This window comes from Oncorhynchus kisutch, linkage group LG28, assembly GCF_002021735.2.
Source record: "Oncorhynchus kisutch isolate 150728-3 linkage group LG28, Okis_V2, whole genome shotgun sequence".
Classification (NCBI taxonomy): domain Eukaryota; kingdom Metazoa; phylum Chordata; class Actinopteri; order Salmoniformes; family Salmonidae; genus Oncorhynchus; species Oncorhynchus kisutch.
The window spans coordinates 46964028-46989161 of record NC_034201.2 but is presented as its reverse complement, the minus strand read 5'-3'; the positions used below and the strand labels follow the sequence as shown (position 1 = coordinate 46989161).

At 41.4% G+C, this 25134-nt stretch overlaps 3 protein-coding genes across 4 annotated transcripts; all 3 read left to right on the top strand.

Annotated features, from left to right (window-relative positions):
• Window positions 1–126: 126 nt before the first annotated feature.
• LOC109873314 (UPF0461 protein C5orf24 homolog) lies at window positions 127–6090 on the top strand. Of its 2 annotated transcripts, none has more exons than XM_020464967.2 (2): window positions 127–594; window positions 1243–6090. In XM_020464967.2, exon 2 carries the CDS (start codon window positions 1249–1251, stop codon window positions 1858–1860), a length of 612 nt encoding a protein of 203 aa, XP_020320556.1. In that variant the 5' UTR covers window positions 127–594; window positions 1243–1248; the 3' UTR covers window positions 1861–6090. The 2 variants fall into 2 exon arrangements, with proteins under 2 accessions (XP_020320556.1, XP_020320555.1); XM_020464966.2 differs by having other exon boundaries at window positions 138–594; window positions 1246–6090.
• Window positions 6091–7602: 1512 nt separating this feature from the next.
• On the top strand, window positions 7603–11976 carry txndc15 (thioredoxin domain containing 15). The gene is made up of 5 exons (XM_020464669.2): window positions 7603–7815; window positions 8362–8810; window positions 9146–9309; window positions 9995–10125; window positions 11300–11976. Exons 1-5 carry the CDS (start codon window positions 7719–7721, stop codon window positions 11494–11496), a joined length of 1038 nt encoding a protein of 345 aa, XP_020320258.2. The 5' UTR covers window positions 7603–7718; the 3' UTR covers window positions 11497–11976.
• A 1038-nt stretch (window positions 11977–13014) lies between these two features.
• On the top strand, window positions 13015–24086 carry LOC109873021 (pterin-4-alpha-carbinolamine dehydratase 2). The gene is made up of 4 exons (XM_020464503.2): window positions 13015–13194; window positions 15153–15284; window positions 22860–22940; window positions 23928–24086. The coding sequence occupies exons 1-4, from the start codon at window positions 13096–13098 to the stop codon at window positions 24015–24017; spliced, it is 402 nt and encodes a 133-aa protein (XP_020320092.2). The 5' UTR covers window positions 13015–13095; the 3' UTR covers window positions 24018–24086.
• The last annotated feature ends 1048 nt before the right edge of the window (window positions 24087–25134 follow it).

The window sequence follows — 25134 nt, the reverse complement described above, 5'->3', positions numbered from 1 at the left end:
ACTGTGACCTTGATTGCTTAATAATTACGTATAGCCTACTGTGGAAAGAACCAGCACAACGGATTTTCTCTTTTGGACTAAATTATTTAGTCTGTAGAAAAAGTGGTTGAAACTATTTCATGGTCCGTTGATCAATTTGCTACTTTCCAAATAGTGTTTCGGTCTTTGGAGGAATAGTGTATGACGTAGCTTTACTGCGCATGCAAATAATAGAACAAATTGATATTGTGAGGAAATTAGTTGCTATTACAATTGCGAATGTATTCAAGAACTGGCGTAAACACGATGAAAATGTAAATCATAATTTGCTTGGAGTTGCTGCAATTCCCTTTTGGTGTACCGCGCAGGCGCAGTGGTCCCCTGTACCTTATAAATTTTTAATGGCAATGGCTGCGTTTCTCATCTAAACATCTCATGCGAAACAACAAACCTATAAATACGACATTTCTTTGCACCTCTGACAAAAGGCGTTATCGATTTAGTAATAGTAATCGATCGATTGCGATCTACGAAAAATGGATCGGCTGTAGAATTTGAAGATAGAAGATCTGTCATTTTTAACCCTTTGCATTCCATGATCCACAAACAATCGAGGTACAGTAATTGCTTGGTTTTATGAATTACTTTAATTTGCCATGTTTTTAATGTTATCGAAACATCCATTTCTGAACATATTACTTGTAAATGAGCGCGTGGTAAGTGATTTCCTAAATGTGTTGCGAAAACGAAAGCTTTTGTGTCAGGATTGTCTGCAAAATACAACGAACAACTAACTGATTAATATATTTCGCTGAAAAAGAGGGTAGTCATTACTAGGCAACTGTGATGTGGGAAGGCTAGTCATTTGAACTCTCATTGTAACATTGAGTCTTTATCATGACGAGCTGCACCATCCCTGCACGTTCAACGAAGCTAGCATTGGATGTTGACAATAGACCATTACAAGAGTCAAGATATTCTATACTTTTATAGTTTAATAATTCATTATGGGTGCAGTACAGAAGTTGTCTCTCATTTGAAGTATTCTACTCCAGCATTGATTTGTAACAGAACAGCCGAAACACAATATGCCACTACTGACTAGTCAACTAGTTTGTGGATGAGACTGGAATAGGATTCCTGTGTCTACTCTTAACTTGCACTACTAGCATTAAACCTGTAAAAAAAAGGTTATTCATTACATTTGAAGTAGTTTAGCATTTTCTCAACAATACATCTCTTGTATCCCATTGTTTTCTCCAGCAGAAGATGATACGTCAGGTGACCAACAACAATGACTATTGCATGAGTGGCAGGCCGTCATGCCTGGCAGAGGATGGCCGACACCCCACCAGTCACTTTGACCTATGCACTGCCCAGTCCAACAAGTTCTACCAAGCTCCCCCGCCCCCTCCCTTGCAAATGACCTTGCCCCCTCTGCCCCTGCCACCCCAGAACAACCTGAAACCCATGCCTTGTCAGAGGCAGAATGGCCTCAGTGAACCTCACCCCCAAGCTGTTGGAATTACGAACAATGAAAAGCCAGAGGACTCCAAGAAAAAGAAAAACCCGGGGAGGTCTGGAAGGAGAGGAAGACCTTCGGGGACCACTAAATCGGCAGGTTACAGGACCAGCACAGGGAGGCCTCTAGGAACCACCAAGGCTGCCGGCTTCAAGACCAGCCCAGGGAGGCCCCTGGGAACGACCAAGGCAGCGGGATATAAGGTCAGCCCTGGTAGGCCCCCTGGCAGTATCAAGACCCTGTCTCGCCTCAACAAACTAGGCTATGGTACGTGTAGCGCCGCAGCATTCCCCTACACTATGATGAACAAAGGCAGCCTCTGCGAACCCTCTTGCAAGGAAAAGGAGACCAACGAGTAAAGTCCTACTTTTCTCATGGCTTGTTGGAGAAATAAAAGGCTGCATGTCCTAAGTGCTGTCAAATAGAGGGGTTGTTTGTACTGTTTCCCTGGTTGAGTGTACAGATGTACTATTACTGGCATGTGCCTCCTGTGTGTGCATGCTTCTATCCAAACCGGATTTCTATGTAATATAGAGTATAGCTTAAACACTACACTGAGTGGACAAGACATAAGGAACACCTTCCTAATATTGAATTCCCCCCCCCCCCCCCCCCTTTGCCCTCAATTCATCAGTGCATGGACTCTACAAGGTGTCGAAAGCGTTCCACAGGGATGCTGGCCCATGTTGACTCCAATGCTTCCCACAGTTGTGTCAAGTTGGCTGGATGCCCTTTAGGTGGTGGACCATTCTTGATACACACAGGAAACTGTTGAATGTGAAAAACACAGCAGCTTTGCAGTTCTTGATTACAAACCGGTGTGCCTGGCACCTACTACCATACCCCGTGCAAAGGCACTTTGTCTTGGCCTTTCACCCTCTGAATGGCACGCACACATACACAATCCATGTCTCAATTGTCTTTAAAAGTCTTTAAAGGACTTTAAAATCCTTCTTTCACCTGTCTCCTCCCATTCATCTACAATCCATGTCTCAATTGTCTTTAAAGGACTTTAAAATCCTTCTTTCACCTGTCTCCTCCCATTCATCTACAATCCATGTCTCAATTGTCTTTAAAGGACTTTAAAATCCTTCTTTCATCTGTCTCCTCCCATTCATCTACAATCCATGTCTCAATTGTCTTTAAAGGACTTTAAAATCCTTCTTTCACCTGTCTCCTCCCATTCATCTACAATCCATGTCTCAATTGTCTTTAAAGGACTTTAAAATCCTTCTTTCACCTGTCTCCTCCCATTCATCTACAATCCATGTCTCAATTGTCTTTAAAGGACTTTAAAATCCTTCTTTCACCTGTCTCCTCCCATTCATCTACAATCCATGTCTCAATTGTCTTTAAAGGACTTTAAAATCCTTCTTTCACCTGTCTCCTCCCATTCATCTACACTGATTTTCAAGTGGATTTAACAAGTGACCCCAATAAGGGATCATAGCTTTCACCTGGTCAGTCTAGGTAATGGAAAGAGCAGGTGTTCTTAATGTTGTTTTTGTAAATTCTCAGTGTCTGTGATATAGGTATAGCGTATACATTATGTGATGAAGAAATGCGGGTGTACAGTACACTAGAGTAGTTATTGTTTGACATGAGAAAGTAAACCCATTATCTGCCACAGAACTGTAATTCACCTAAAAGGATTCCTGTTAATCCAATCTCTATGGTTTTGCAGTGTCTTTTCTCAATGAACGAATACAGTATGAATTTTATGCTGATGTTAACAGTAACAAAAGAAAACAGAACTATCCCTTAATTAGGATGTTACGAGTCTACACAAATTAATCTATATTTGAATTTGAACATGGGGAATTTGAACATTGTTGATACAAATCACAGCAGATGGTCAGTCTTTGTTGTTACTGTCAGAATGGCTACGTATTGAGGCTGTCCTACTATGAAATCTCTGTAGATAGTTTTATACTGTGAAATGGCTATTGTTTTTAAATCAACAGATCCTGAAGGTGCTATGTATCTCAGAATGTATTGACATGGTTTCTATTACGGCTGCAGAGCAAACTATTGTTTCATATGAACCACTCTATTAATAGGTCTACACGTGACTAACATGGCCTGGGGGTGCGTTCAGCAGGATGTTGTTCAACGTTCAGATAGAAAAACAGCATGTAGAACAAACACGCCTCTCTGACACGTAGAATAAGGCATTGTGTCAGCTCTTGTTTCTATCTGCTAGGTTCCAGAACGTTTTATTTCTATCTGATAGGTTCTAGAACGTTTTGACTACTGAATGTGACCTGTTGCTGGTGTCACAGTGGTGTCTGTATGTGTTGGTCTAGTACTACACCAAATATACCAGCACAATTCCTCACAGGAAGAGATCCTCCAGTCCGTTTCATTGGGTTCCCTTCGTACTGAAACGCAACATTTTTACACCATTTTAATTATTATTTTCCTTATAATTTGAATATCAGACAATCAGCAACTAGTGTCTCCATAGGTGCGGAGTGTTGTTTACCTGTTACTTTGGAATTATTGATCGTTTTTGATAGCTATGATGAATACACATCAATATAGTACATGTCACTGTAATCCCAATTACATATTTACATTACCATGCATTTAAAATAATAGAGGCATACTTGCTTCGGAAGTTTTTTTTGTTCTGTGATTTCTGAGGGGAACCCATGGGATGTTTTGGAGAATCAAGGTATTTTTGAGTAGGGGATATTTTTTTTTGGGGGGGGGGGGACTTCTTATGGGAATGGCTGGGTTTTTGTGTTTTGTAAATACCTGAAATATTTCCTCTAACTTGGTCTTTTTCCCCTGTTTTACCTCGGAGCAAGGATAGTGTCAGCTGTCCTGTGTTGTCAATTGTCAGTGCAATGTTTTGTGTTATGATTTATTCTCTATCACCATCTTGAAGAAGAAGAATAATAATAACAACGTGTATAGTGCTTTTCAATACAAGAAACACATTGCTTCACATTATAAAAGAATACTATTCTTTCAAATATGATCATGTTTATTATTGAATTGTGTACAGCACTTGAGGCCTTCTCATTGAAGACCCACACAATAATTTATGATTTGTCCATTGGAGAGATTAGTTGCATTTGGATGTAAAATAAATTATTCATTTTTTTTTTATTGAATAATGATGACATAGGGTACTACTATGTTCAAATCAATCTATAGTGTTGTATCATCTTAACCAAAGAATCAGATGTTTTCTGCCTTCCAGTTTGAGATGTTTAAGTAAATGCATGCTAGAGTAGCCCATAACAACTAATCAGATATTTTGAACAAATAAAAAAATGAATCCTCTTAACATATAACATTCTGTAACTTGTATTTGGGAGAGAGAGAGAAAAAAAAATGTATTTAAATCTGCTATATCTACTACAGGTATAATCAATACAATTGCTACTCAATTTCTGTTTGAAGTTGTATACAGTATGTACCCTTGCGCATCAAAGTTATATGCATTAGAGTTTTTGAACACAGAAACAATAGTTGCGTATCTTGTCAAAAAGCAAAGAGCTTTTCATTTTGCATTGCAAAACATTCAAAAGTATTTTACATTAGTGCTTATGTTATGTTTTATATTACATATTACATTCACTGTTTATTGCCATACAGTATTCACAATATTCTAATGTTCTACTGTGTCATTACAAGTATTGTAACATACCATTCCCTTTACTGCGATGGGTTAGGTATTGACATTATAAAAAACTAATGTTTGGTAAGAAATATAAATATATTAGTTCAAGTTTACAATGTTATTTTATGGTATAACGGGGGTGGGGGGGGGGATTGTACATTCTGCTTTGGTGTTTTGTGAATATTCTTGTTATTCATACATAGAGGTTACACCCATGTCTCCATAAATGCTGGTTACATAAGAGTATACTTGATTTCTATACCAGAGTCCTCTATTTGAAATACTTGCTTCCATCACTCTGCTTGAAATATGTTTGTGAAACGCAAAGCGTTTTATTCACGTGGGTATTCATTTTATTGCATTCTGTCTGCATCAAATGTAATCATGCATTTATAACATTGAGTTAGTTGCACTTCAGTTATAGGACATTTTGAACATTTATCCTGTCAACCATTCATCTTGTATATTTATCTGAACCTTTATCTTGTATCATTAGAGGCAATCATTTACTTGTAATTACTTAGGCCTATCACTGCATCCAATCAGTCCAAAATATGAAACTGACATTTTTTTTTTAGGTGAAAAAAACAAAACATGAATGGCTGGGAAGATTTGTTTAACCCATTTTGAAAATTGATGATCATTATTAATAATGTCTGTCAAACTGTTTACATGGGGTTATCTTTTACTGTTTCCCCCCCCCCCGCCACAGTTTCTACTAGATACCCGTGGATCTGTTGCAATATCTTCTAGCAACTTATTGCGACGGCAAACTTCCTTCTCAGAACGTTTTACTTTCTTCTCAGAACATTCAAGTATTTATTTCAATGGAATTGTAAGGCCCATGCTACGAACACGTTGTAATCACTATGATAGGAATTTGTATTCATTGTTTTACTATCCCTGCATGATTGTTGAGTGTTGAAAGTTGTGTAATAAACTAATTATAAATATATTTCTTGAATGATAGGCTATCATTAGATGCATTGCAATACAGCCTACATTGGGTGTATGTAATAGATTATGCTTTACAATATGATAATATGATAAAGGATATGACATCCTTTATGATCTAGTCAGGTCATTACAATATAAACGTTTCAAAAATATTCAAACAAACAAAGATTTCAAACAGCCTAGTATTGACAAAATGTCTTCTTCCTCTGTGGTATTGACCAATTCCAAAGCATAGAAATAGAATACTTAGAACAGACATCCCCTTTCAAGTCAATGACGGCACAAGTGACTCCCTAAAAACACGGCACTTTGATGAAGCTACAACCGGAAGTGGCTTTTCGTAGCAGGTTAGGAGAGCATTTTCCCTAACCCTTTCCCTAACCTGCTACGTTAATTCTCCGAATGGGTGGACGGGCGGCCATTGTGAGAGTACCTATAGCAAAGCTGGTGGATAAATGCAGATAGTTCACTCATGCCGTTTGCCATTATAAATGGTCCGTTCCGGTCTACTTAACGGCATGGGTCTCCCATAGACACTAATGCAATAGCAGCTGCGTCTGGTCTACTTAGTTCATTGACTTTCATTGAATCAGAAAAAAACAGCGAGTGGGTGTCGCTTCCTGTTCTGTCGCTGCCCATACGAGCAAAGCACAATGTAAAAGCAAGAAGTATACCCATCAATCTGTGCTGTGATTTTTTTTAAACAACTCAACTGACATTGCAAAGAATACATTCCGTTGCATAAGCCACATCAGTTAGCATCATTTAAATGAACATTCTACATTACCATGGAAATTATAGCGTTACAATACCAGGCAGACATTGTGAATAGACCCATGATTTTAACAGTCAAATTGCCAGGGTTAGAGGTTCCAAGGCCATTCTATTCGTTCTATTTCTATGGTCCGAAGATGGTATGATAAGAATGCATCCCTGTATACTTCCCGTTATGGTGTCTAGCGCCACTGATGCAACCTCCATTTGGACATGACTCTATCAGGTTGGATCAGCAAATGAAGTTGGGAGTCCTACCCAGTTGACTACATTTCATGGTGGAAGCCCTCAATAGCGCTGCCCGTGTTAATACCACAGATAGAACAATGAGGGTTAGTTTTTAAGTATTTGCTAATACCACAGCCAATACGGTATTTTGGCCACTAGAGGCCTTTAATCATTCAATTCAATGGGCATTATTGGCATGGGTTTTCTTTGGCATGTGTTAACATTGCCAAAGCAAGTGAGGTAGATAATATACAAAAGTGAAATAAACAACATTCTCTGTGAGTCAGAACCATACAGTCATTTGTCAGAACTTGTCTTTGACTCTGTCATTGGCAATGTTCGAGATCATCAAACCCGTGATGTAACATGGGAAAAGTGTGACTGACTGATCTACAAATCATATTGAGTAATTATTTATGGTGCAAGGTGATTTGCAGATCAGTCAGTCTCGACTCGCCTTTCAAATCAGCTGCAATATCAAACATGCGCAATCTCTATCTATTGACCCGGAAGTTTTTTTTACTGTAGTGCATCGCTTGATATTCCCGACAGCGACTCACAACATTGGTTCCACTTATCATAAATGCCCGTAACTTATATATATTGTTGTAGCTAATAGTAATTATGTCCAGAATATCAAGTAGACTCATGTTGACATGTATTGTATGTTTTACGATTTATGTTTCTGAAATAAAGAAAGCATCGTCAGTAACAGCTCAAGGTAAGAGAAGGGGACGCCAGCAGTTAGGTATTGTTAGCTGTTTTTAATGTAGCTAGTTAGCGAGCAAGCTATAACGTTCACTGTTTAGTTTCAACTATAAAGCCAGCAAAGTTGACAGGCTAGCTATCTTACTACATGCTCTTGTGTAAAGGAGTCCAAAATGGTACCTGGTCACATAGCTTTAGCTATTTTTTGTTGTTACATCGTTAGGTACATGTTTACTCCCAGTATCTTGTGCAGGTCAAAATGTTCTAACGTTACCATTTAGCGCTAGTAACGTTAGTTGGTTGTCAGAGAGGAAGAGGCGAAACATATTCCAAAATCTCTGGTCGTATTTGACAAGCAAGCACATGCAAGCTGGATCAGTCAACATGTGTATGATGGCTCTTATTCGTTCTACCTCGTCTACAGTGATTGTGTATTCATTTGATTAATAGTCTAATTATTAGAACCAACAGGAACACATCTAGTAGGTTGATTTCATAATGTTGTTTCTACAGTTAACTTATGAAATTATATAATAATATGTACCTGTTGTATTTACAGAGAATGATGAAATACCAGAATTCAAGTTCTCTGAGGATGTGGGCTCTGATATGGAAAATATTCCCAAATTTGTGGGAATGGAGGACCTTGAGTCTCAGCCAAAGAGGCAGTACAAGACTGCAGAGATCGCAGACGCGGTAATGGGAACCGAACTACCTGTCAACCCAGCAGGAATCGAGTCACTGATCCCCAAGAATGTGAAAGACTTTCAGACAGGGTTCTCGCCACTCTGCGACGATGAGGCAAAATGTCCCTCACCTTTGACCCAAGAGGAGTCCAAGAATTCAGAACCCATGGAACCAGTCATATTGGGGATGGTCCACGTAGACGCCATGACAAATGAAGAACAGAACTCCACAGAAACTACAAAGACTTACAAAGTCAACTGTGATAAAAGGAACATAACAGGGGTGGACAACTTCACAGTGCAGGTCCTAAATGCCTCACAGGTAATCAGATGTCTGGGTTTGTTTAACTATATGCATCATGACATGAACTAGTGTGCCTGAAATAGTAGGTCCCACTGCCTTAAATACTCCCTAGCCCGATGTGCCTGAAACAGGGGTTGAAACCCGATCCCCGGGTGTCTGGAACAGTGCAACAGTTTGTGTAGGTTTTTGTTCTAGCCTAGCTTGATTGAACTAATCATGGTGTGGTCGAGACTGGAACAAAGGCCTGGCACACACTGCAGCCATTCAGGATCTGATAGAGACACCCCTGCCATAGACCTCAAAGATAACCTGTTACACCCCCCCCCCCCCCCCCCCCCCCCCCCCCCCTACAGGACTTGATGGAGTTCCTGAATGTAAACGGCACAGAATGCTCTCTGGTATTGTTCTTCACTACCTGGTGCCAGTTCTCTGCCAATCTGGCACCTCACTTCAACGCACTGCCCCGTGTCTTCCCCGGCATGCACTTCTTGGCACTGGACGCCTCCCAGCATAGCAGGTAAACTGCCAAAATACTTTACACCGGTGCAGGGCTCTCCAACCCTGTTCCTGGAGAACTAGTCCTGTAGGTTTTCACTCCAACCCTGTTCCTGGAGAACTAGTCCTGTAGGTTTTCACTCCAACCCTGTTCCTGGAGAACTAGTCCTGTAGGTTTTCACTCCAACCCTGTTCCTGGAGAACTAGTCCTGTAGGTTTTCACTCCAACCCTGTTCCTGGAGAACTAGTCCTGTAGGTTTTCACTCCAACCCTGTTCCTGGAGAACTAGTCCTGTAGGTTTTCACTCCAACCCTGTTCCTGGAGAACTAGTCCTGTAGGTTTTCACTCCAACCTTAAACTAGCCCACCTGATTCTAACAATTTAGTTGGCTGATAAACTGAACCAGGTTAGTTACAGCCGTGGTTGGAGTAAAAACCTACATGAGGGTAGCTCTCCACGAACAGGGTTGGAGTGAAAACCTACAGGAGGGTAGCTCTCCACGAACAGGGTTGGAGTGAAAACCTACAGGAAGGTAGCTCTCCATGAACAGGGTTGGAGTTAAAACCTACAGGAGGGCAGCTCTGTACCAGTGTATCAAAATGTCCTCATTTGTATCCAACACAATGAGAAAGGTCACTTTTAGTTTTCTGTCGTTGTGTTGAGCGTAACAATAACACGTTTTCTTTCTGTAACGTGTTTCTCTCCAGTCTCTCCACAAGGTTTGGAACTGTAGCAGTTCCCAACATCCTCCTGTTTCAAGGTGTGAAACCAATGGCCAGATTCAACCAGACTGACAGAACCCTGGAGACTCTGGTGTCTTTCATAGCTAATCAGACAGGTGTGTAAACAAATGCAACGAGGCATCAGTTCCCTATCATTTAGTATGTCTAGGTCTAAAAGTCTCATTAACAGCTTTTACCCCCAAGCCATAAGACTGAAACAATTAATCAAATGGCCACCCGGACTATTCATATTTAACCCCCCCCCCCCCCCTTTGTTTTTACACTGCTGCTACTCACTGTTTATTGTCTATGCTTAGTCACTTTATCCCTACATGTACAAATTACCTTAACTAACCTGTACCCGCTGTATATGGCCTCGTTATTGTTTTGTAATCTTAATGTTTTTATTTTTTTATTTTTACTTTAGTTTATTTAGCAAATATTTTCTTAACTCAGTATTTCTTGAACTACATTGTTGGTTAATGGCTTGTAAGTTAGCATTTCATGGTAAGGTTGTATTCGGCGGATGTGACAAATACAATTTGATTTGGTGTGGTAAGCCTTAAAGCCCCCATGCGGTCTTTATAATATATATATATTTTAATCATTGCTTATGAATCATTGTTTTATTTAATGAAAATAACTCAAATAAATTTGATCATTTTATTTTAATCAGCCAACTTTGGCCCTTGAAATTCTCAGTCTGATTGTGTGGGCGTTAGTAAACACATTTTAAGATATTTACAGCCCTGATCGGCTGATAGGATGGTCTAGAGCCCACCCCTTACCCAGATGAACAGTCATTGGTCTATTATAATCAACCACATTGTGACATCATGATGTGGGCCATAAGTTCCATCCCACCCGAACAGGGTAGCCTAGTGGTTAGAGCATTGGGCTAGTAACCGTAAGGTTGCAAGTTCAAATCCCCCGAGCTGACAAGGTAGAAATCTGTCGTTCTGTCCCCTGAACAAGGCAGTTAACCCACTGTTCCCAGGGCCGTCATTGAAAATAAGAATTTGTTCTTAACTGACTTTCCTCGTTTAAAAAAACCCATTTTCAAACAGTACTTACACAAAAAGGAAACGATCATCATTTTTGAGTTTCGACCATTTTTTAAAAAACATGAAAAATCTAGTTTACCTGCACTGCCCATCTGATGCATTTCCCCCTGCCTGACAGAATGTAAACTTGGGGACTCATCTGCTTGTTCTCATCAATGTACTTCCAATATTTGAAAGACAGGTCATTGGTATTCATTAAAAGTGTTTTTAAATCTATCTCTTAAAGGTTTCGAAGTGAGCCCAGATCAGAATGTAACAGAGGAGGATTTATCTGGACCTCTTCCCAATGTCCCAGTGAAGAGTATTGATTGGCTGCTGGTGTTCTCCATCTTGTTCATCTCCGGCTTTACCACCTATGCCATCCTACGGACTGACAGCATCCGCTGGCTCATCCCAGGCCAAGAGCATGAGCACCAGGACTAATATTTACAACCCAGAGACTGTAAGCCCTGTGAATAAAAGTTCCTCTCAACGTCAGAGTTGTTGGGCATAAAGTGTGGTAAACCTGGACATGTATTCAGAAAGTGTCACAGATAAAGGAGCGCTGATCTAGAATCAGGTTTTTGCTTCAGCACATAATGAATAAGATTGGAACGACCTGATCCTAGATCAGCACTCATACACTTGAGACCCTTTACGAATACAGACCCAGATTTTGGAGACGGCCCAAGACACAGCGCCAGCTCAGTCCTGATGGTTGTCGGTGTTAACTGCTGGCTTCGCTGTAACATAGCTACTGTGATATAGATATACATAATTGTTTGCTGAATGAATTACCCCTTGGATGTTTGAACACACATGTTCAATGAATCAGCGTGACATGCTGTTTATTTGCAACTGTTTTGATGGTGTTGTGATTAAAAGTGTCAAATTAAACATGTTTTAAATGCAGGGTTTAACCTAGCCCTTGATCATGACTCTTCATTTACATTACACATAAGAGTCATTGGACTTAGGTGTGTTATGGTAAGAGCCCCAATTCATACCATCAGTCACCTAATCACCCCCAGTTTACAATTGGCTCATTCATCACTCTCCTCCCTTGTAACTATTACACAGTTCGTTTCTGTAAATGAGAATGTGTTCTTCGTCTATTTACCCGGTAAAATAAGGGTCAAATTAAATAAGAGCCCAGATGCTCGGTCTGAACAACACGCAGCGCTTGCGTTAAGGGTTTGGAAGCATAAGGACCATATATTGTATGTCCGAGGCAACAACAACAAAAAATACCTAAAGGTTAAATAAATACAAACTTTTTTTATAGGATTAGTGTTCCCATATATCCATAATACAGCGCGTTTACGGAAGACACCTGTGCTAATTAGCTGTCTAGCATGTTGCTAACACCTGTGTGTAACGGAAGGCCGCCAGGAACGTGTTGTCACTGAAAAATGTTGTCTGCAACTATGATAACGCCTGTTAAAACTGTACACAGTAGCTGTATATTTAGCATATATGAAATGATTTTGATGTTTCTAGAACCGTATCGTAATTGAGAATCGATTCTGAGTATTTTGCTGTTTTGGCTGCAAAAAACAGTCTTCCTCTGAAAATAACATATAAGGTCCTTGGACGTTAAGGAGTAACGGTAGGCTCCTTAAGAGTACTTCTTAAAATCCTGCCTACATTATGACTTGAAATAACCTGCAATTTTAAAAGGACTTGGACAATAGAGTTTTATTTATTAATTTATTATTTAAATCAGGCAACCTCACAGGCAGCCACCGTTTTAAATGGTCGCTACTAGTTCCCCCAGCCACAAAGTCACAAACCCCGCCCAATTAAAACAAAAAAATCTTCTTGATGTGATTTTAAACTTTACCCTAATCTCAACCACACTGCTAACCGTATGCCTAACCACAACCTTAAATTAAGAACAAAAAGCTACGTTTTAATTGTATAATTATTGACGATATATTTTGACTTTGTGGCTGTGCTATCTAGTGGAACATTTTTTAAATGCTAGGTTGACTACTTGTGAGCGGGGACAGGGCAAGAGGATAGATCTGTTGACCAAATGTTATGCCTGGGTTAATGTTTACTCTCAGGGCTAGCAGTGTATGGCCGTGTGCATATCAGAGACTGGGCAACGTACTACTGCCCAGATATATATCCAAAATGGTAAGTGCTGCTGGCTGGGTCGATAACATTATTAATACTCATTTAGTAGTCGTTGAGTACATGGCAGCAAATAGCATCGTTAGATTTGCAACGTGACAGTTGCAACTGTCCCAATACGATTTAAATGAGAACCGCGATAGCGTTTTATGTGTCATTGTGCAACCGTTTAAAAAAAATTGACAACAATATATCTTTATCGTGGAAGAGCTTGACTATCACTGTGTTTCCACAATGTAACACTTTCACCTTTGTTATACTGTACGTCATGAAGAAGGGGGAGTGGCTAAAGGGCACGTCATACTTTATTTTCTCCAGCAGGTGGTGTAGTGACATAGCTGAGTTACATTTATGGGTCTTTCTCGTGCAACCTGTTGCACTGCTAATAGTAGCTATGTTCCCCATAATGTCATTGAATATACACTGGCTGGTACAAACTACTCAAAGATTAGGGAATGTACAGGGAAAAACGGTTATAACCATTATACCTCTCAGCTGGTCGATGGCAGACGTATTAAACCAACCATTATCTGATAATTTTCACCAGTGGTGGAAAAAATACCTTACTATCATACTTGAGTAAAAGTAAAAATGCCTTAATAGAAAATGACTCAAGTAAAAGTCACACAGTAAAATTCTACTTGAGTAAAATTATAGAAGTATTTGGTTTAAAATATACTTCAGTATCAAATTCCTTATATTAAGCAAACCAGATGGCATAATTTTCTTGTTTATTTTTTTTTTTTTTACAGAAAGCCATGGGTACACTCCAACATTCAGACATAATTTACAAACAAAGCATGTGTGTTTAGTGAGTCCTCCAGATCAGAGGCAGTAGGGATGACCAGGGATGTTCTCTGTTTAGTGAGTCCTCCAGATCAGAGGCAGTAGGGATGACCAGGGATGTTCTCTGTTTAGTGAGTCCTCCAGATCAGAGGCAGTAGGGATGACCAGGGATGTTCTCTGTTTAGTGAGTCCACCAGATCAGAGGCAGTAGGGATGACCAGGGATGTTCTCTGTTTAGTGAGTCCTCCAGATCAGAGGCAGTAGGGATGACCAGGGATGTTCTCTGTTTAGTGAGTCCTCCAGATCAGAGGCAGTGGGGATGACCAGGGATATTCTCTGTTTAGTGAGTCCACCAGATCAGAGGCAGTAGGGATGACCAGGGATGTTCTCTGTTTAGTGAGTCCACCAGATCAGAGGCAGTAGGGATGACCAGGGATGTTCTCTGTTTAGTGAGTCCACCAGATCAGAGGCAGTAGGGATGACCAGGGATGTTCTCTGTTTAGTGAGTCCACCAGATCAGAGGCAGTAGGGATGACCAGGGATGTTCTCTGTTTAGTGAGTCCACCAGATCAGAGGCAGTGGGGATGACCAGGGATGTTCTGTTGATTAGTGTGTGAATTGTAAAATTTTCCTGTCCTGCAAAGAATTCAAAATGTAAGGAGTACTTTTGGGTGTCAAGGAAAATGTATGGAGTAAAAAATTACAACATTTTCTTTAGGAATGTAGTAAAGTAAAAGTAAGTCAAAAATATAAATAGTAAAGTACAGATTCCCCAAAAAACTACTTAAGTAGTACTTTAAAGTATTTTTTTGCTTAAGTACTTTACAACACTGATTTTCACCTAATGAAATCGGTCAGACCAGGGTTCAGGGGTGAACTTCGTAACAGAATGCTCGTATAATTTTTTACATTTAATTTAAATGGGTACCTTTTATTTAACTAGGCAAGTCAGTTAAGAACAAGTTCTTATTTACAGTGACAGCCTACTGGAGACCCCCACTGGCCATATAGAATGTATTGTGTTGAACTGATCTGTCCGTTCGTTACATTTCTATATGCAATATTGTGGAACATTTTAACTTCACTGAATGCACCCGAGAGGTCCCTTAAAGGGATGTCGTTTTACACATGATTCTATATACAGCCACTGTCTTTTCTCTCTGTTGTCCCTTCAGTCTGGAGACCCCAACTGGTTGCCCCCAGCTGACAGAGAACAGCTGCTAATGGAGCTGAAGGCTACTGGCTGGGTAGAGGTGGAGGAGCGGGATGCCATCTACAAAGAGCTCCACTTCAAAACCTTTAATCAGGTGTGTGAACTCTGACCTCTAACCCCCCCCCCCCCCCCCCCCCCATATCCACACCCTCATCCTCTTAACAATAAAGTCAACACCATCAACCTAATTCTGACCCCCCCCCCCCCCCAAGCCTAGTTTTAGGTCAGTATGTTAGAAACCCCACTGCTGTACGGAACAGGGTCAATGTTATTACAACTATGTCAGCTTACGCCCCCCCCCCCCCCCCCCCCCCCCCTGTCCATTGCAGTGAATGTCCCATTGCATGGAGAAGGATGTAAACATTTTTTTGTTTGTTCTGTTAATATTTCCATGATCCACTGTTATTTTCACAATGTTAAATATACATATATAAATGGCCCTGCGTTTCCGTAGGGAAGGGTACACTGGCAGCTACCCTTACAGCCAATGGAATAGCACCGTCTCCACATGTTACTGCAGGTGACACCCGCTGCTACACCTATGAGTCTATTCCCCCTGCCAGTAGAAGTTAATAAAAGTCATGGTTACGCCTTCCATGACATCTGTAGTAGAGGAGCTCTGTAGAGACAGTTGGAGTGCGATATCCCGCTTAGTTTGGTACAGGGTGTGTGTGTGTGTGTGTGTGTGTGTGTGTGTGTGTGTGTGTGTGTGTGTGTGTGTGTGTGTGTGTGTGTGTGTGTGTGTGTGTGTCTCTCTCCCTCCCTCCACTAAAGGTAGTGACTTCCTAGTCCTGTTATACTGCTCTTTTGGGGGCGGTGGACTTCAGACTTGTTACCGGAGGATCAGGAGAAAGACGGCTGGAATAGTTACTATCGGAAACAGACAAATTCATGTGTATTTTGTAGCTGATTGGTTGCAGGTGCAGTGAGGGAGGGACAGGTTTTTGGGCCCCCTCCCCCCCTTTTTTTCAATCAGTCCTGTCTGGAGTGTGTAATCCCTTAGAGAATTATATATATATATATATATATCTTTTTTTTTAAATGTAACCTTTTATTTAAATAGGCAAGTCAGTTAAGAACAAATTCTTATTTACAAATGACGGCCTACAGGTGTGTGAGGTACTTTTTGTGTAATGACGCTCTCCTGTTTCCAACCTCATACTAGATAAGTAGCCTCTGTTCTTTAGGTTGTTGTTGTTGTTTTTTTTACACCTTTGCTTGTGAGTCAACATTTTCTCAATGAGTAAGGAATGAATTTAAAAAATATTTTGGACAAGTGCAAGATGCATGTATCTCAATCAGCAGAGTGACCTTAAAAATCCATCTGCTCCCTTCAAACCAAGGACCAAGAAGATGGAAATGTGAAGTTGTGTTTTTCACAAGGTCCATGTTTTATATATTTTTTAGTTTTTGTAAATTTGTCTCTTTTTGCTCTTCCAGATGTAAAGTGAAGCATCTCAAGGCCACTTAGCGGACGTTGATCCAGTGGTTAGCTGTTTTAGCCCCTAACATATTCTGTTTTTACACTTTGCTGCTTTTGAAGTCCCAGGCTGGGCTCTGACCCCCCTCCATCTCCCTCTCTGGCTCTAAAGCCTCTCCTCTTACTCCACATGCCACAACACATTAACATGAGGCAGACCAGAGGGGCATTTGGCAGCAATTGAGATTTTGATCAGAATTATTTCTTTCACAAACAATCAAATTGGTTAAAATGTTTCATCTGCTTCGGAAACCACAAACAATCCCGCTTTGCAACATTCCCTCCCTCCCTGTTCCTTGTTTGTGCCTCATGGTGAATAGGGACGAGCTTCAGTTGCTCCAATTTGACATCTCGTCCATTTTTTTCCCTCCCTTGTTCTCCCTCTTTTCTCTTTATATATTTTCACAATTTGTGTTGTTAGTTTTTTTTCATGGCTGCTCTTTAGGGCATTTTACCGGAGGGGGATGAAGAGTGACTTGCTGGCTGATTTCCATTTGCCACTTATCTCCAAGTGATGGGCTTGACGAAATCAGATCCCCATGAGTTTTTAATGAGTCACACATCCCTTTTCCATAAAGGGATCCCTTCCACATTTGTCCTCTGGGGGGAGCTAGTATTTTACCCATCAATTCATGTGTAAAACGGAGAGGATGGACAGTGGAGAACAGTGAAGGCTGTGTGCCACTCACAGTTGCCAATCAGGAATAAACAAGACAGTGGGGTTTTAGTTAACATGTTTATTAACTTTGATTACAGCAGCAAGTGGAAGTCTTGTCATAAATAATGCTGTAACAAAAACCAGTAGTAATTTATCTACAGAGAGTGGGGTACAGCACATTCTTATTTGTAATAGTCAGAGAAGTAAATGTGAGTTATTTTCCTTGTCAAGCCGGAGAAAAATCGAATCCCTTTGAACATTGGAATCCCTTTTCTGAAGCAGTGCTTGTTGACTGGCATCCAAAACGGTCTCATGTGGAAATGTCTCTTGTTATATTTCGATGCTCATATAATTATTTATACAGTATGTGCATTTTTTTTTAAATTGTATAGCTGTAGTCATTAATATTTAGAAATCTAAACTCCTTGATTTGATTTAAAAAAAGAATAATAATAATTTAACAGTCATCTGTTTCTCATTGAGGAGTGGGAAGCAGATGGATACAAATGACAGTATTTTAATGTCTGAATTTAAGAGGCAACATAGGCAGTAGCTATATCGTTTTGTTCCATGACCTGTGACCTGGAGTTAAATCAATGACACATTCCATCAACCTCTTAACATTCTTTCATCCACCAAGGAGTCTAAGCTTTTATCTCCGAGCCTTGATAAAAGTCCAAGCCTACATCCCAAATGGCACCCTATTCCCTATTTAGTGCACTACTATAGCACCATATTCCCTATTTAGTGCACTACTTTTTCCCAGAGCTCTGGGGGGGGAATCAGGTGCCATATGGGACATGACCCCAGAATCTCTCTATAAAAGCTGTAACCACGCATTAAAGCCAAATGGATGTTATTTTCAAACTTACAAGGTGGCTGGTGATGATTCTCTCTTCAGAAGGAGCTGCTGCCAAACCGCTAAGGAATGAGAAATCTTCTCTCTTTATTTTCAGCCAATGAGACAAAGTTCAAAGTTCACAAACTTTTTTTTGTGTGTGTGTGTGTGTGTGTGTGTGTGTGTGTGTGTGTGTGTGTGTTTGTCAACAAGGCGATGCCATTGGTAAAGGTTTAAATCACTGGCATGTCTAGACGCTTCTATGTAATATCAGGGAGGCCCGGCCGCCTGGTTGTCCCGTAGGGTTGTCTCCATAGAGATACAGCTATCGATCTCTGGCCTGGCTGGTTTAGCGGTAATGCCACAGCCTCCGCCTACGGCACACGCGTCTACAGTGTTGGCGTAGGTTCAAATCCGGGCCTACTGCCCATTGACACAACCTCGCTGTCTTTCCCCACAGCCAGCCTCTTATCTGTTCAATAAAATCAGAAAATACCTATAAATAGTTTGTTTGTATCTGTGGTTGTCCTGGGTCACAGACATGAGCTGTGAGTGGAAGACATTTACATTTCAGCTCCAGAGGATATTATCTGTCTGACTATCTGTACAGCTCCCTCAACATCCCCCAGGTCCATTCTGCACAGCTCCCTCAACATCCCCCAGGTCCACTCTGCACAGCTCCCTCAACATCCCCCAGGGACACTCTGCACAGCTCCCTCAACATCCCCCAGGGCCACTCTGCACAGCTCCCTCAACATCCCCCAGGTCCACTCTGCACAGCTCCCTCAACATCCCCCAGGGACACTCTGCACAGCTCCCTCAACATCCCCCAGGTCCATTCTGCACAGCTCCCTCAACATCCCCCAGGTCCATTCTGCACAGCTCCCTCAACATCCCCCAGGTCCACTCTGCACAGCTCCCTCAACATCCCCCAGGTCCATTCTGCACAGCTCCCTCAACATCCCCCAGGTCCATTCTGCACAGCTCCCTCAACATCCCCCAGGTCCACTCTGCACAGCTCCCTCAACATCCCCCAGGGACACTCTGCACAGCTCCCTCAACATCCCCCAGGTCCACTCTGCACAGCTCCCTCAACATCCCCCAGGTCCACTCTGCACAGCTCCCTCAACATCCCCCAGGGCCACTCTGTACGAGGCTGAGATATCCCCCAGATCCACTCCGTACGAGCGGATCCCCTGTTTTTATATTCTGAGAGGTGCTCCCTGCCTCCTTCTCTGCCAAATCTCTCTCAAGCCTCTCCCTCTCATTATTATGGGCTCTGTTTGTATTGAGTAAGTTTTCGTACGACTAAATCTGCTTAATCTGCTCAGTGGAGTACAGCCCCCCCCCACCCCTGTGTCGTCTCGAAAATGAAATGGCACTTTCCCTGGGAACTGCAGGAATCCTTCCATTGATCTGATATGAGCTGCTCGTGTTGTGAAATGGCCGGAGGGGACCTGCGAGGTGTGGCGCCCAAGCGGAGGTGGTTAGATAATCGGCCTATCAGTCTTGGTAAGACAAGCTGGCCATGACGTTTGCTGTCTATTGAGGAGGAGCCAATGACTTGTTAGTTATGGAGCGTCTGTTAACCCTGTAAGTAGAAGACAATTACACGACACCTTACATAAATAGGAGTTGACGTTTTTTAATGAACATTTGTTCCATATGATATTTGCTTCACCAAATTATTATAATTTTTTCATATGGTATGCTGCACCTTTTGTTAGAGCTATAGAATTAAGTTTATTTTCATGAAATATTAAAGTTTGATGTTATGAACGTTAATCCCATGGGATTAGTATGGATCATGTGTCCTTTGAAGGTCTTGACAACAACACAGTGTTGACTCACTACTGTACCATCGAGAGCCAATGTGAAGCCAATTATGAGGCAATGGAATGTATCTTCCGACCTAGAGGAGGGGAAATGTAAAGGGGGTGTGGTCATCAGCACCATCATTCCGTTTGTGACCTCTCTCTGTCTGTGTGTCTCTCTCTCTCTCTCTGTGTCTCTGTCTCTCTCTCTGTGTCTCTGTCTCTCTCTCTGTGTCTCTGTCTCTCTCTCTCTGTCTCTCTCTCTCTCGGTCTCTCTCTCTGTGTCTCTCTCTCTCTGTGTCTGTGTCTGTGTGTCTATGTGTGTGTGTGTGTCTCTCTCTCTCTCTGTGTCTCTCTCTGTCTCTCTCTCTCTCTCTCTCTCTGTGTCTCTCTCTCTCTGTCTCTCTCTCTCTCTCGGTCTCTCTGTGTCTGTGTCTGTGTCTCTCTCTCTCTCTGTGTCTGTCTGTGTGTGTGTGTGTGGAGTTATGAACATTTTGAAGCTAGCGTTAGTGTTGATGGGTCTTGGAGGGTAATGTAATCACCAGAGAGAGAGAGTAGAGGAGCGGGTGGGGAGGGGGGGGTGAGTGGCACAATCTGCATGCACTTACTCCTGGCAGAGAATCCAGGCGTCCCTAAGCCTTGGACCGCGAGGCGGTGGAAAACGATCTGTAAATGTCAGGCACATGTGTTTGAAGCTAGAGCTGTGTTTCAGCCCCGGCCGCAACGAGGGAAAAGCTCTCCGACGTCAAATGGTCTCATCCAGTGTTTTATGACAATCACGGCGGTAATAGCCCAAAAATGCCAGTCAAAAAGCGGTGCGTGGGGAACCAGGGCCCACTGGCCCGTCTGTTGGGTGTTTCGGATTATTTGAGATGGGGGTCTGTGCTGTGTCACGTCAAATTAGCAGAAACTGACAGCTCGTCTGTGGGCCGTAGTAGTGTGGCCAACAGGCCGGTGCGTTGTGTGTTCCGATGGTAGGCTTCGTGATAGTTCAACACACGGGTCCAGAGCGGGAGAGTCCTTGACCTCTTGACCTTTTGGTGTCAGTCGGAGCTGAGGGTTGTGCCTTCTCTTGTCCGAGGGGTGTTGGGATGACCTCTGGGTGACCTTGGTTAAACCACACTGGGCCGTGTCTCTATATTCCCCTATGTAGTACAGGAACCCTATCGCTCTGGTGAATTTGGGACGCACCCTTCTTCTACTGCCCTAAGAGACCTCCCTCCTTGCCACAGAACTTACAACATACCTGTACACACACAGGCCCAATTCTATAGCCTACAAAAAGGTCACGTATTTTATATATATTTTAAATATAAACGCAATATGCAACCATTTTTACTGAGTTACAGTTCATATAAGGAAATCAGTCAATTGAAATAAATAAATTAGGCCCCAATCTATGGGTTTTGCTTGAATGGGCAGGGGCGTAGCCATGGGTGGGCCTTTTGAGGGCATAGCCAATCAGAATGAGTTTTTCCCCACAAAAGGGCTTTATTACAGACAGAAATACTCCTCAGTGTTCAGTGAATGTCATTGAAAGGAACACTAGACTTAGTTAAGAAATAATGAACATGATCACGGTTGACTGTTACCTACTGTATACTTGTCAGTCACTAGTCTGGGAAAACCCGACCCTAGGCAACACAGTGACTAAGATCTGGTTTCAATGATGGACTCGTTTGGCATAGAGAATCTACAGTACGTCACTGTCTACGTCGATGAGGGAGAAAACAATTCTAGATAGTCTCTCAACAAATCATGAGGCAGACATGCCAAAAACATTGAGATTCGAAACCAAACTTTGCAGGACAAAACTTTGCAGTGAAGGTAGTTGACGCAAACACGAGCCATCAGTAAATAATCTAAACTCCATCTTGATAGCTACTATTTAGTATTTAATTCAAGCGGATAAGGTGGTGAAGTAGGTAGTGACGTAGTTTCTCTATGCCAAAAGAGTCCGTCATTGAAACCCGACCCTAGTCACTGTTGCCTAGGGTCGGGTTTTGTGACTGACTGGTCAGTCAGTCACAGGGTGCAGATTAGTTCTGGTTAGCACAGGGAGGGAAATGTTTAGACAACACCTGACCTGGCAGCCTATTTAATAATCTCCATTATTGCCAATGAGAGTTGACAAAAAGCAGACTGACTGCAAACCTAAATTGGTGCCAAGGGGTCAAGTTGCAGGAATATGCCAATTACTTAAATTGATCAGGAGATGGTTTCCTTGATAACCAATTTGATCAAGTTCGCCGATCGTGTTACATCATGCCGGGGAGAAAAAGGAGGTCTCCAAATTGGTTACAACACACTAAAGACTAAACGTGACTTCCTCTCTCTCTGATTCTGCTTAGTCGGATGCCTCCCAAATGGCACCCTATTCCCTATATAGTACACTACTTTAGACCAGGGTCCCTATTCCCTATATAGTACACTACTTTAGACCAGGGTCCCTAAGAAATAGGGTGTCATTTGAGACACACCTGTCATGTCAGTAGGTGGGTGGAGCTACAGATCTGGCTGCCCGAGATGGCCTGTAAACAATGGCGTTTATGTAATTAACTGAGGAGGAAGTATTTAGGGGCTTAATTGAGATTGCAGTGGGAAATTGCTCTGAAATGGCTCTGCCTGATTTATTCACAGTGGGAACACGGTGCGGAGCGAGGGATTACACCCTTCTTTGTAGATTAGAAAAACTATAATCACTCCCTTCATGCATGACTCTGATTGGAGTGCACACATGCCACCAGAAATATGGAGAAAGATGTAGAGAGAGAGAGAGTGTGTGTGTGTGTGTGTGTGGGGGGGGGTTCTTCCTGAATTTCAGAAAGCGTGAGGCCAGCAGCTTACTGACTCTGTTTTCTCCTGGTTCCCTCACCTAGGCCTTTGGCTTCATGTCCCGAGTGGCTTTGCAAGCAGAGAAGATGAACCACCATCCAGAGTGGTTCAACGTTTATAACAAGGTATAGTGACACTCTGCCTTATTTTGAAGAGTTGAACTGCTGAATACATATTTTATATTAGCTATGGTTTGATATCCTTCACAAACTGCCATTTGCTAGAGTTGAATTTGCCACGTGAAACAATTGTTAGACTACAGGGAGGGCTTTCTTATGTTTCAGGGGCCATCGTACACAAGTCAAACTGATGAGCAAGGGGGCGAAAGCAGTAGCTTTCAACAGTAATTCAGACATTTTCTTGAGGAAAATCTCTGCTAATAAGTGTATTTTCCCCCTCGTGTAGAAATAAGTCGCAGTTGATATGACAAAAACGGTGCCCCTGAAAATCTCTCGGCATTAAAGCTTTAGCCACTGAGTCACTGTGTGGCAGACCAACTGCGCTGAGAAGAATTCAACATTAATCCTCTCTTTATTAAAGTGTCTACAGGTTTTTGGGCCTTCACAATACTTTCCACTGTGCTCTGAAAAAATGTAAATAAAAAACACATGATGTGACTTGGATGCGTAGTCTGATATGGATGTGTAGGTTATTATTTCAACCTTTTATTTAACGAGGCAAGTCGGCTAAGAAAGAATTCTTATTTACAATGACGGCCTGACACCGGCCAAACTCTAACCAGGACGATGCTAAGCCCTATAAGACTCCCGGTCACAGCCCGGGATCGAACCAGGGTCTGTAGTGACGCCTCTAGCACTGTAATGCAGTACCTGTGATTATGATCTTGTTTAGAGGAACATTTAGTTGTTTTGTTTTCATATGTCATATGTCATATGAAAACAGGGTAGCCTAGTGGTTAGAGCGTTGGACTAGTAACCAGAAGCTGACGAGGTACAAATCTGTCGTTCTGCCCCTGAACAGGCAGTTAACCCACTGTTCCTAGGCCGTCATTGAAAATAAGAATTTGTTCTTAACTGACTTGCCTAGTTAAATAAAAGGTCAAATAAAATATTCTTCGTACTTTATTTTTTTCCACTCTCTCTCGTTTTCAGGTCCAGATAACACTAACTACGCATGACTGTGGAGGATTGTCCAAACGGGATATCAAGATGGCCAAGTTTATTGACAAAGTTACCTTGTAGATGTTCCTCCTGTATATGTCACACGATTGTTGTACAACTTTCTATTTCAAATAAAAAATGTATTCATTATAATGTGTAGGCCTAATCATTTTTATGAAATGCACATTAATGATGTAATTATATCTTACAGTAGGAATGAATCATTAGAGCACTGCCCTAGGCCAGGGGTTCTCAAAGTGGGGTCCGAGGACCACTGCAGGTCCCTGGAGGTAGTGTAGGGTGTCTGCTGCCAGCACCAAAAATATTTGTTTTGCTTTACATTTAAAAAAAAAAAATTAAATGAATGTTACTACCAGATTAAATTACTTTTGGCCAAGCAAATCCCTGTAATAAGTTGATGTGTGTAATACAATGTAATATTGTTAATGTACTGAACCCTAGGCGTCATGGGCCTGGGAAGCAGACCGGGATATTGGCATCCACAGTACTCCACCAATTATACAATGTTTGACTCTACTAGTCCACTCAAAATATTATTATTATAATTTTTACACATTTTTAATTTTAAAAAATGTGTAGAATTGCAGGATATTCACTTTAACCCATATAAATCCCATTGGTTGTACTTTACCTGCTCCTGAGAAGTTTAAAGGTGTACATTATCAACATAAGTCATATATTATGCTATTTTTTTTTTTTAAGTGTCTAGTATGATTTTCGCTAAGTTTTTTTTTATAGGATTTCTGTATAATCACAAGCCTAAATCTCCAAGGTGCACTTTTTAACAGATTAATTTGGTACCAGAAATCTGTATCAATTAAAAACAAGTTTGTATGTATAATGTTTTAAAGGATTTAGTTTACATATGTGCCTTCATTTTCAATACATTTAATTGTATTGTTATAGTGCCTTCAGAAAGCATTCATACCCCTTGACTTATTCCCCATTTTGTTGTTACAGTCTGAATTCAATACCCCATAATGACAAAGTCAAATTTATTGAAAATTAATTACATAGTTAATTTACACTCCTGAGTCAATACTTAGAATCACTTTTGGCAACAATTACAGCTGTGAGTCTTTCTGGGTAGGTCTCTAAGAGCTTTGCACACTTTGATTGTACAATACTTGCAAATTATTTCTCTTTTTGTACTCTTCCAAATCTGCCCCAAGTTGGT

What these genes read in the sequence shown, in the direction of transcription:
- LOC109873314 (XM_020464967.2), top strand. Translation starts at nt 1,249, where the DNA reads ATGATACGTCAGGTGACCAACAACAATGACTATTGCATGAGTGGCAGG.
- LOC109873021 (XM_020464503.2), top strand. Translation starts at nt 13,096, where the DNA reads ATGCCTGGGTTAATGTTTACTCTCAGGGCTAGCAGTGTATGGCCGTGT. An exon ending in CCAGATATATATCCAAAATG is followed by an intron (nt 13,195 to 15,152) that starts GTAAGTGCTGCT and finishes TTGTCCCTTCAG; the next exon opens with TCTGGAGACCCCAACTGGTT. An exon ending in GGTTCAACGTTTATAACAAG is followed by an intron (nt 22,941 to 23,927) that starts GTATAGTGACAC and finishes TCTCGTTTTCAG; the next exon opens with GTCCAGATAACACTAACTAC.
- txndc15 (XM_020464669.2), top strand. Translation starts at nt 7,719, where the DNA reads ATGTCCAGAATATCAAGTAGACTCATGTTGACATGTATTGTATGTTTT. An exon ending in AGGTCCTAAATGCCTCACAG is followed by an intron (nt 8,811 to 9,145) that starts GTAATCAGATGT and finishes CCCCCCCTACAG; the next exon opens with GACTTGATGGAGTTCCTGAA. An exon ending in GACGCCTCCCAGCATAGCAG is followed by an intron (nt 9,310 to 9,994) that starts GTAAACTGCCAA and finishes GTTTCTCTCCAG; the next exon opens with TCTCTCCACAAGGTTTGGAA.